Here is an 11398-nt window from a genome sequence, read left to right as displayed (position 1 = left end):
GAGAGAGAGAGAGAGAGAGAGAGAGAGAGAGAGAGAGAGAGAGAGAGGGAGGGAGGGACAGACAGGCACATAATGTACAGGTATGCCTGTACATGTACATCTGTGCACACCAATGGAGACCAGAGGTCAATGTCCAGTTTATTCTTCAATCACTCGCCACATTGTTTTGTATGTGGCACACATACATTACTGTGTGTTCACCTGTGCATATGCATGGATGGAGAGGCCATAGGTTGATGTTGGGTATCTATCTCCCTTGATTGCTTTCCACCTCATTTTTTGAGACTGAATCTCTAACTAAACCTAGACCTCACCAACTGCCTAGACTGGCTAAGCCCCAGTGATCCACTCGTCTCTGCCTTCCCAGTGCTAGGATTACAGGTGTGCACCACTGCACCCAGCTTTTTACTTTTTATGTGGGTGTTAGGAATCCAAACTTTATTGACGGAGCTATCTTCCCAGCAAATATGAAAATTCCTTTGTGTGTGTTTATCTGTGTATATAGAGCATGTCTGCCACAGTGTACATGTGGAGAACAGAGGACAACTTTCAGGAGTTAGTTCTCTCCTTCTACTATATAGGTCCCAGGGACTAAACAGACTCAGGTTGTCAGGCTTGGTGCTGAGTCATCTCAGCAGCATAAAGATTCTTAATAGTGGGAAGCCAGTAGATAAAATATAAACAGAGTGCAATTATTGCATACTCAAATCATCAAACTTTACAAAGATGAGCTGAGAATAAGTTTTCTTATTGTGGCATCCATTGCGTCTGTCTGATAGACGGGAGAGTCCATGTATGCATCCTCAGATTGTCAGAAATTATACCTTCCTGATGACACGGAGTCTAGCTCAGTGGTAGTTTAGTATGGTGAAGTATTAGTTTAGTATGGTGAAGCTCTGGGTTACACACACAGACACAGACAGACACAGACAGACAGACAGACAGACAGACACACACACACACACTCACACACTCACACCCTATACAGCCTTGCTTATATAAAATAAAAACACAAAGTACTATGCTACATAATAACTGTAGTGGCAAAAAGGATACCACACTGGTTTTCTCAGTGTGAATGAATTAATATGGTGTTGACTATACCTTAATTACAGCAATTTTAATAACTACACAACTGGACTATAGAATATGACTATAATTAATATGGTTCTCTGTATCAAAGCAAATTATAAGTATAAAATTATAATTAACAACAAGCCCACAATACAATAAATATAATAGCAGTGACTCAGCAAAAGGAAAGGACGGATGTGAGCACTCCTAGAGCTGGGATTACATAAACTCTTCATGTGTTAGATAATCATGGGAATCATCTATTGGCTAGACCTAGATCACAGCCAGCAAATAGCAATGTTAAGCCAAAGAAACATTACCACCATTATTGTCCTCATCATCTGCCCACTGCCCAGAGGAAAGGGTCATCTCTTGAAGAGAAACTGAGCCTAATTATGCTTCCAATCTGGCACAAGTAGAGTAGATACCCAGGAAGTACCCCAGCATGGCCTTTTCCCAAACACTAAATGCTGCCTGCCACCATCCTGTCCCACTTACACATATAGTGACCTCACCTGAGCACCTGCATCTCATTCTTGAAGGCCTGGGCCTGCTCAGCGGTAGGTTGGGCCACCTTGAGCACCTTCACAGCTACATCGCCATGCCAACGCCCCCGAAACACAGTGCCAAAAGAGCCTGTCCCGATCCTCTTCAACAGCTGTACCTCACTGGGTGGCACTTCCCAGTAATAGCCTGAGTCCCGGTACCCCAGGTTCTTCTGTGGGCCAGATGGGTGGCATCAGAAGGGCCTACCCTCAACCCTCAGTCATAGCACTCAGGCTGTGGTGGCCCCCAAGGAATTCCTATGGCATACCACTTTTTTCTTTTCCTCTGCCAAGGACTTCCGCTCCCGCTGTTCTGAAGGTAACTTGGAATGTGGGGACTTCCTCCCTGAAGACACACTAGCTGGGCTAGGGCTACCCCGAGGGGCTCCATCACCACCACTTCTACCAGCAGCTGTGGTTGTACAGAACGCTGTGAGTGGAGGCAAGTGGAGTGGTGGGGCAGAGAGAGCTCAGGGTGCAGAAAGGGGTGGGGGTTCTCTCACCATCGGTGCTGAAGCTCTGAGCAGTAAACTGGAAGGAGGTGGGAGCAGAAGTCAAAGTGAGGATATGGCAGCGGTAATGGTTTAAGCAATGCTCCATGCTCCCCACTGTCACCTCCTTGACACCCACCTGCATGAGGCTGGAGTCCATGGGAGCTGTGGTGCTGACCATGTGGACGTTAGGAGTAGATGTGGAGCGGATGCGCTGCAGTGGGGGATTGGCAGGGGCAGGGAAGGAGAAGTGCTCCTGGTCACGGTGCTGGGTAAAGGAGCTAATAGAGAAAAGGCTGTGAAATCGCTGCAGAAGGAACTAGAAAGCAAAGAAAGCCCAACTCCACCACCCTGAATGTACGTTTAACTCATAAACAGTACATATCTGTTGGTCATACCAGTAATCATCTGCTCAAGAAACATTTACTGAGTGCCTCTTGTGTGCCAGATTCAACTCTAAACAGAGGAGATCAAACTGTGGATACCATAAATAAAAAGTTCTTGACCTTGTAGAGTTATTTTTAGCAAAGGTAGAAGAATTAAAAAAAAAAAACAAATATATAATGTGCCTGTTAGTGATAGGCACAAAAAGAGGAAAATAAAATAAAGTTAGGAGTTAGAAAGTGCCCCTGGGGGAGTCAGGAGTGGGTTCTCAGAAAGGGTAATATTGGGGGAAAGGTCTAAAGAAGGAACAATGAAGGACAAAGATAGTTGGAGAAAGGGTAAGATATGACTTTTTATTACATATCATAATGACATGTATTTTTCAAATATATTATTTATTTTATAATGAGCATTACCTATATTAAAATGGCAACGTTTTCAATACACATAGTATCATATTATGTAATACACATTACACACATCATATAACGATTATACATATATCACGTTACAAAACACTTTTTTTTACTGTTTTAAGACAGTCTCATGTAGCCCAGGCTGGCCTTGAACTTGCTACTTAGTGGAAGGTAGCCTTGAACTATTGATCGTCTTGCCTCCACCTCCCATGAATTATACCTTACAGAAAAACATTCTGTTACTTTCACCATCCTGAGATTAAATTCACAGGTAAATCAACATACATACACTCATAGTAACTACAAATAATAATACGTTAACCTTACTTTTTATATATTATGTAAAACTATATGCTATCATATCCAACATAAGTGAAATAAAAGTACTTTCTGATACAGTAACGTTTATTTCAAAGAGAAAACACTGGGGTGTGGTTATACTGGAAGAAATGAACAAACTAGACGATTTTATATATACACTTGTAATACGACTTGTATTTACTCTGTATCAGATCTTGCTTTAAGCACTGCAAATATCTCAACTCTTAATCCTCTTCAGAGCCCACTAGGGAAAAGTCACATCCCCTCTTTCCAGATGAAAAAAAATGAAACCTGGAGTGACTGGGTGCCTTACCAAGGATCCCACAGTCCCATGCCCTTATTTAACACTTGTAGGTACTCAATAGTATTTATCACGTAAACAAATAAATGAAAGTATAATCTCTCAGGGTCCTCCAATCCTTCTTTCACTGGCCCCCTGGCCTTTCACCTACGACATCCCTACCTGGGACCCTGGGGGGTTAGCAGCTCATTCACAGAGAGATTTGAGGGAGCCTCCTGCTGCCTGGAGCCTCCAGACAAATCCTGGATGCTGTGGTAGAACCTTGAGGACATAAAGGTGTAAAACAAGAAGGTGGTAAGTATAGGTTGGCTAACTGTAAGCCCTTGTACTTGGGCTTCTGTCCTCCCCATCCCTCAAGCCACCCCAGGCTGGGCTCACTGTCGGCGGTTGGTACTCATGTCAACGCAGACGGTGGGGACCTTGGAGGAACAATGCTGGTGGAACTTGTAGCCACAGGTCTGGCAGCGGAATCCATGGAACAGAAACTTAAGGCAGAAGTCACAGAAGGCCAGGCTGAAGAACGTCTTCCGTACCTGCAGCCACAAAGCAGGGAAGTGCAGGCCTGACTGAGGGCCCTCTCTGTCCACACTGTGGCTTCCCCCCACCAACCCCATTAGACTTACAAAATTGTGCATGGTCAGCGGCACATCTTCCAGGACCTCCACAATGAGCTCCTCACCATCCAGAGGCGCAATGGCTGTGTCCCAGGCAGTGACTGTCTTTCTTCTGCAAGAAGAATGGGAGAGAATATGAGAAATGGTGGACTGGGGCCATAGTAGACAGGGAAGTTCCAAAAGTTCCTCTTAGTCCCATCCACGAACTACTCTCTCACATGTTTAATTCTCACTAAGTTAGTTACTTTTGGGCTGAAGAGAAGACTACTTGCTTCTCTTTCAGAGGACCTGGGTTCACTTCCTAGCACTGACATGGTGGCTCACAACCATCCGTAACTCCAGTGGGATCTTGAACCTTCTTCTGGCCTCCATAGGCATGAGGAACACACGCATACATGTAGTCAAAACACTCATACACATAAAAAGGGTAACATTTTAAATAAAAAAAATAAACTTATCACTATTCTTACTCCCACTTTATAGACAAGGAAACAGGCTCAAGCAATTAGGTGAATTGCCCAAACATTAGGATCACAGGTAGACCCACTACTCCCAGATTTAATCCACCATCTTAACCATGTGGTGAGAGGCAAATGAAACTACACCTCAGGAGTAGTAAGCCAGCACCTGAGAAGAGGGCTGATGAGACACTGAAACAGGTAAGATGAAAACATGAACTCCATCCAAAAGGTTAAGGCACCAAGGAACACAAGAATAGAAAGGTCAATGAAGACCAATTCCACGGTGCATGGGGAACATGAGAAAAGAAAAAGCTGGTGACTTCAAGAAATTGTGAAAGAACAAAACGGATGAACTCTGGAAGGTGACAGACTGAGGACCTGAGGGCTGAGTGCACAGTGACTTGCAGACCTTCCAATGGTCAATGAAGGGAAACAAAAGATGCCACCTGGGTTACCTCAGATACTGGAAGACTCCAAGACAAAAAAGGAGGAATAAGATGAGACTGAAGAAGGGAGGTGTGGAGGGACCCAGTGGATGGCATGGGGTTTCCATACTTACCCTTTGATGAGTCTGTAGACCACGCAGCAGTCCTGATTGAGACCCCGCACCTTGAGGGCCTTGTCCAAAGAGTCATAGACACTCATGCCTTCCCGGACAGTCACCTGTGTGTGTGTGTATACAGAGGTTGGGATCTTCAGTACCCAATAGGTACCCTAGCCAATTATTCCTTCCCTCTGCAGTAGCCATTCCCTACCCCTTGTCACCCTTCTGATCCCAGACTTACAGCTAGGATCATATGGAACCCCTGCCGGTATTGCCTGAGTGACTCACCACCGTGCGTTGCTTGTTAGGCAGGTACACTTTGACAGTGCCAACTGCCCGAGATGGCTCAGCCCCACTAACAGGAGGGCCTCGTGGTGGTTCCATGTTGCCTAAGATTTTTTTCAAGATGGGCTGAGGTAGGACTGAGCAGCTGCCATAGGCCTCCTAGCAGAGGACAGAGGAAAAATTCAGAGGTCTAGTAATGACAGCCTGAAAGCAGAGTGGCAGAGGACATATAAAATTCCATCTCCAAGCTCCTGCTGCTCCCTGAATCCCACTTTTATCAAACAGCCCTGTGCCACTAACCCTTCTCTGCTGAGAATCTCCTATTGCGTACCTCACAATTGAGCACCAAGATCTAAGACTCACTGCAGTGCTCATGGTTCTGGACTGTGCAGAACACAGACTCTTCTAGAGACTAATGGGGGAAGTCAGTATGCACTGCACTGAGATCACAGGGCTCAGGTACACAATGGAAATGAACAGGCTGTCTTAGCTTGAGGAGAATGAGTGATCACACACTATAGTGAAAGGAGTCACAGACAGGGGAAAGGAAAATGGAGGACCATCAGACCTTGTCTTTAGTTTGGAGGAAATGAAGACTGTACCAATGACCTTAAAAGGCACTGTGGGCACTCCAGAGCACTGAGCTATAAGGCTGATGGTAGAATCAAAGGTACTGTCAGATAGCTAATACAGGTCACCAGACTCGATGATGGGTTCACAGAGGTTCACCAAACACTATACTACAGACAGACGTCATAGGAGTCACTACAGACTGTGAAAAACAGCTGGATAACAGAGCACATTACACATTAAATCAAATGCAGTGGCAATGATGGTTCATCAGAAAACTATCAAGAGGAAGAGAAAAGGAAGACAATGATATCCAGGTGAGGAAAATGGAGGTACGGTTGAGGGAAGGGTTTCCAAAAACTATACCTGATAACTACTGAGGGGTCACAAACAGATTACTGGTGTAAACGCACTGTGAAATCATGGAAAGAGATTAGGGTGAACTTGGGATAATGGGGTGATCCTCAGACATTTTTTTCTAGATGGCGTAGAATATTAAGGGCAACAAGGAACCATGGGAGAGAGCTGCATCTCCTGATCGTCGTGAGGAAACGTCATCAGACATTTTAAGGGGTTTAAGAATTCACCTTAGAATTTCGCACCCAAGCCCCAGACCCCAGACCCAATTTGGCTCGGTCCCGCCCTCCCCAAGGGCTTCAAGCTCTGTGCAGTCGCACTGCGATCGCAGCAAGCGAAACCACCACTGCAGCTTGCAGGCCGACTCCTCCATCCACTCCCACGGTCGATGACGACGGTCTCTCCCGGGTCAAACCACTCCTTTGGTTCCGGGAGGGAGAACGCTGAGATTCAGACGGAAGCATCTTGGAGCTGAGCTTTCGGTCCGGACTTCATACCCGGGTCCCGCAGCCGCTCCAAAACCCGAACCCTACCGGACCTGCCCTCACCTGTCACACTGCTACCACCACCACCGCCTCCATCTTGGGCTTGTCTTCTTGTTTCCTCTCAGTCCGCTGCCACGGTCCCTTGGCTTATTGCTATTGGCTCTCCGGGACTCGTCTCTCCATTCTTATTGGAGGAAGATCATGCCCATCAAGACAGGGCCAGCGGAATGTGGGTCGTGTTCCGGATTGGGGGTGGGGGGCTCAAATGACTGTCTCTAGGGCAAATTCGCCTGTCCTGATTGGCGCGCAGGCGCAGTCAAGGCGACAACTGCGTGTTAAGGACTTTAACCCTAACAGTGCTACAGAATAAAGAAGCTTGTCCTTTTTTGGTGTGAGTGTTGGAGGCACTACTCGATTTCAGTTTTGTATTTTCTGGTCATTTGAAACTGATCTTACAGGCTTAAGGAATATGAGCAAGAGAAACCCTTAAATGCAATGTGACCAGTACTGTAAAGCACATTTTAAAGGACTCTTCATATATCTTAGTTTGATGGTCTTTAAAACAGGGTGGACTCAGACTAAATGATGTTCAGTATTTACCAGCTCTAGGATATTGTAGTCATAACTTTTGCTAATTAGCAGATCCATGCTGGAGATCTGGCTGTAGGGAGGGAGGCTTCCCCAGGAAAGGGGTTGAGGAATTTGAAAGACAGACCACAGCTGGCTAGTTGAAGAAGGGAGTGTTGTTCTGGAATGCAATACTGTGGCAGCCATTTGTGGACATATTTTAGGATGAATATAATTCTTAAATTGAACTTACCCAGGCATCAGAATAAGAAAAAGCAAAGGCACACACAAACACACACACACACCACAAACACACACACACACACAAACACACACACGTATGTACCTATATACATTCTTTTTCTTGGAGTATTTCTTTCAGAAAATTTGTATTTTCTCTGTCCATTTGAGATCTATGTAAATCTTCCTTAAAAGCTTAGTATGGTTCTAGGGTTGTAACTAAACAAGAGAGTGAACCACAAAGCCCTGAGTTAAATTCCCAGCACACACCCCTCGCCCCTTCCAAAGACTATGGCAGTCTCTTGCTAGTTTTACAACCACAGAAAATTTTCCTCACAGGCCTTGAAACTATCTCTTTCAAATGTAACAGCACCCATATCTCCCTGTCTGATGCAAACTTCCTCTACGTGCCCAGCTTCAAGTTGTTACTTCTTTCTCATAAGATATGAGTCTTGGTTTTCCTTTGGATAAAGTTAAGTAACAGATGGCCACTCTGACTATTAGATGAATTTAAGAGAAACTCCATGTCCCAAATGGTGCTGTCACGTTTTCTTACTTCAAAACAAGCTAGTGGTTATTTTGAGAACCTGTATGTAAAATGGGCTGAGTCTGTTGGTTCTATAAAAAGACAAGATTTCTTTCTTTAAATTCTCTGCAAAAACAGGACAAGAAATAATTTGAAAATCAATCAATTGTGAAGTCCAACAACATTATTTCTAAGTGTTTACTGTAGAGAAATGAAAACATATACCCACATGGTATGCTGGTAAATGTTAACAACCAGCTTTTCGGGAAGAAAACAGCTGTAATTTGTAACATTTGTCAGCTGTGGTATAAAGATTCCTACAGTGGCTATTTCAAACTACCAATATGACATCACTGAACCAGAGTTAAGAGAGGCCCCAAATCGACTGTGGTGAGCCAACCACAACATGTTACATATCCACACTAAAACATGTATGTATTTATTCAGATTAGCTTTATTCATATTAGCAAAAGTAAAAACTAAAAACAGCCTTGGTATCCAACAAAAGAATTGACCACGAACTATGACAATGATCATATAATAGAATGTCACTCAGCAATCACAACTATAGAAGAGCATAGATGAATTTCCTAGACCTAAGTTTAAAAGAAAAAAAAACAGGCACAAAAGAGTAATACTATAGTTTTCAATGGAATTCTAAGCCAGGAAAAACCAGTTGAAAGAAATCAAACTAGTTGTCATTTGGGGAAGAGTAGAGAGGATATTACTATGGTGTGGATGTGGTCTGTCCTTGTCAAAATTCATGGTGGAATGTTGGTTGCCAATGCATGGATACTGATAGGTGGGACCATTCAGCGGTATTGACATCTTTCGTACAAGACTGGATTAGTTCTTGCAGCAGTGGGTTAGTCCTTGCTCTTCAAAATGAATTATTGGGTGCTAGGGACACGGCTCAAGTTGGTAAAATATGTGCTTCATAAGCATGAGTGAAGTAGTCAGGTACTTCCCACATAAAAATAAACCAAGTGTGGTGATCTGTGTTTGTAATCCCAGTGAGAGGAGGAAACAGCAAGATCCCTGAGACTGGCTGCCAGGAAGTCTAGCTGAATCAATGAGCTCCAGGCCAATGAAGAGGCTCTGTCTCAACAAACAAGGTGAAGTCTAGCAAGATGGTTCCGTCATTAAAGGTGCTTAGGTTGCAGACCAGGTAACCTGAATTTGATCCCTGGAACCCACAAAACGGTAGAAGGAAAAACTGACTCTACAAAGGTATCTTTTAACCTCCACATATATACTATAGCACTTGTGTACCCCCATCATACATGCACAAAATAATAATACTAGTAATAATAATAGTAAACAAAGTTGACGGCTCCTGAAGGATACTGCAGGCTGACCCCTTGTTTTTATATACACGGACACATATGTATAGCTGGAAATTCATGAATTCACATGTATAAAAGATAATTGTGGATGCTGATATACATGGTTGTATGGACATATGCACATGTCCATGCAAGTTCATGTGTATGTATGTGTAGAAGCCAGAAGTTGGCCTAGGATGTCTCCTTCAATTCATCTCCACTATATTTTTTGCAGAGTGTCTCTTACTGAACCTGGAACTCACCCTTTTTTGCTCGACTGGTTTGGCCAGTGAACTCCAGGGATCTGCCTATTTCCACCTTCTCAGCACTGGGATCACAGACATACACTGCTGCTGTGATGGCTTTTAGCCTCAGGTCTTCATGACTGCATGGCAAGTATTTTACAGAGCCATTTCCCCAGGCCCCAGGATGAGTTGTATAGTGTTTGACCCACTTTGTCCTTGCCTAAATAAAAAAAGACTTTCTTTTAGGGAAACTAGCATGTGTTTGTGTGTGTGTGTGTGTGTGTGTGTGTGTGTGTGTGTGTGTGTGTGTGCAGGTGCCTACAAAGGTCAGAAGATGACATTGAATCTCCTGGAATTGGAACTGAAGGTGAGCTACCATATGTAGGCACTGAGAATCAAACTGGAAGAACAGCAAGTGCTCTTGACTACTGAACAATCTCTCCTGCCCTCACTGCTCTCTTCTCTGTGCTCCATCTTTCCTGTATGGGGCTCTTACCACAAGTCAAGCACGTTCAGGTACAATTCTCTTGGATTCCCTTGCCTTCAAAACCATAAGCTCAAATTAACCTCTTTTTGGACTCAGGAAGGCATAAAGACATTTTTAGAGACAATTGGAATGTTCTACGTGGATTTTTCAAAGCTTATTAGACCTTAGATACTGAAAACAGTTATGCATTCTACTCTATGTACAATATACACCAATGAAAATGAATATATGGCTAGAGTAATAGTGAGTTGTTTGTCATATTGCAAGGACCGAGGCTCAATCCCCAGCACCACCAAGTTGTTCATGGGGGAAAAAGGCTCCAGACATAACTCTAAACATTTTAGTTTCTTAGAACTTATTATGAATTGAATTTTTTTTTAATTTTCTTTTCTGAAATTAAATTTCTGGACCCTCAAATCCCCATCTCCCAGTGCAGGCCCATTGCATTGTAATGTCATGAGCAATTGCTGCTGAAACTCAGTGAGAGGGTCCAAAATGCTTTGGGAAACCAAGAAAAGGATATTTGTGTGTGTTGTTGGTTTTTTTTTTTAATTTGAATTCACTTAGATATTATTTAGTTTGTTTTAAAACATGTTTAAGATTTTATTTTTATTTCTAAGTATGCGCATGTGTGTGCCCACAGATGGCACAGGGGGGTAGATCCTCTAAAGTGCCGGCAATGGGACTTTGGTCCTTGTCTTAGTTAGAGTTTCCATTGCTGTAAAGAGACACGAAGACCAAGGCAACTTTTATAAAAGACAACATCTAATTGGGGCTGCCTTACAGGTTCTGAGGGTCAGTCCATTATCATCATGGTGGGAAGCATGGCAAAGTCCAGGCAGGCATGGGGCAGGAGGAGCTGAGAGTTCTACATCTTGTTCTGAAGGCAAACAGGAGAAGACTGGCACAGCCTACCCCTACAGTGGAACACTTCCTCCAACAAGGTCACACATACTCCAACAAGGACATATCTTCTAATAGTGTCACTCCCTGTGAGCCCAGTATTCAAACACATGAGTCTATGAGACCAAACCTCTACAAGAACCTTACTTACTTTTAACCTCTGAACCTCAATCCAGCCCCAGAACACAACACTACTATCTTCTTCTTCTTCTTCTTCTTCTTCTTCTTCTTCTTCTTCTTCTTCTTCTTCTTCTTCT

At 43.7% G+C, this 11398-nt stretch overlaps 1 protein-coding gene and 1 pseudogene across 2 annotated transcripts in view; one reads left to right on the top strand and one right to left on the bottom strand.

The window, feature by feature from the left end:
• The window catches only part of Araf (A-Raf proto-oncogene, serine/threonine kinase), an 11689-nt gene extending 4662 nt beyond the window's left edge, over positions 1 to 7027 (bottom strand). Inside the window, exons 1-10 of one of the 2 annotated variants that reach the window (XM_028776137.1) lie at positions 6912 to 7027; positions 5440 to 5595; positions 5167 to 5270; positions 4156 to 4258; positions 3911 to 4065; positions 3695 to 3793; positions 2250 to 2391; positions 2123 to 2150; positions 1889 to 2031; positions 1590 to 1792 (exon numbers count right to left, since the gene is read on the bottom strand). In XM_028776137.1, the coding sequence (XP_028631970.1) occupies positions 1590 to 1792; positions 1889 to 2031; positions 2123 to 2150; positions 2250 to 2391; positions 3695 to 3793; positions 3911 to 4065; positions 4156 to 4258; positions 5167 to 5270; positions 5440 to 5535 (1073 nt within the window). In that variant the 5' untranslated portion in view covers positions 5536 to 5595; positions 6912 to 7027. Of the gene's footprint in view, positions 1 to 1589; positions 1793 to 1888; positions 2032 to 2122; positions 2151 to 2249; positions 2392 to 3694; positions 3794 to 3910; positions 4066 to 4155; positions 4259 to 5166; positions 5271 to 5439; positions 6655 to 6911 lie in introns of those variants that run through there. The other variant, XM_028776136.1, reaches the window with a different exon arrangement.
• Positions 6333 to 11398, top strand: part of LOC114628192 — a 24861-nt pseudogene continuing 19795 nt past the window's right edge.

The sequence above is a fragment of the Grammomys surdaster genome, unplaced genomic scaffold (genome assembly GCF_004785775.1).
Source record: "Grammomys surdaster isolate TR1022 unplaced genomic scaffold, NIH_TR_1.0 265, whole genome shotgun sequence".
NCBI classification, from domain to species: domain Eukaryota; kingdom Metazoa; phylum Chordata; class Mammalia; order Rodentia; family Muridae; genus Grammomys; species Grammomys surdaster.
The sequence above is the reverse complement of the archived record's forward strand: the minus strand, read 5'-3'. Positions and strand labels throughout refer to the sequence as shown.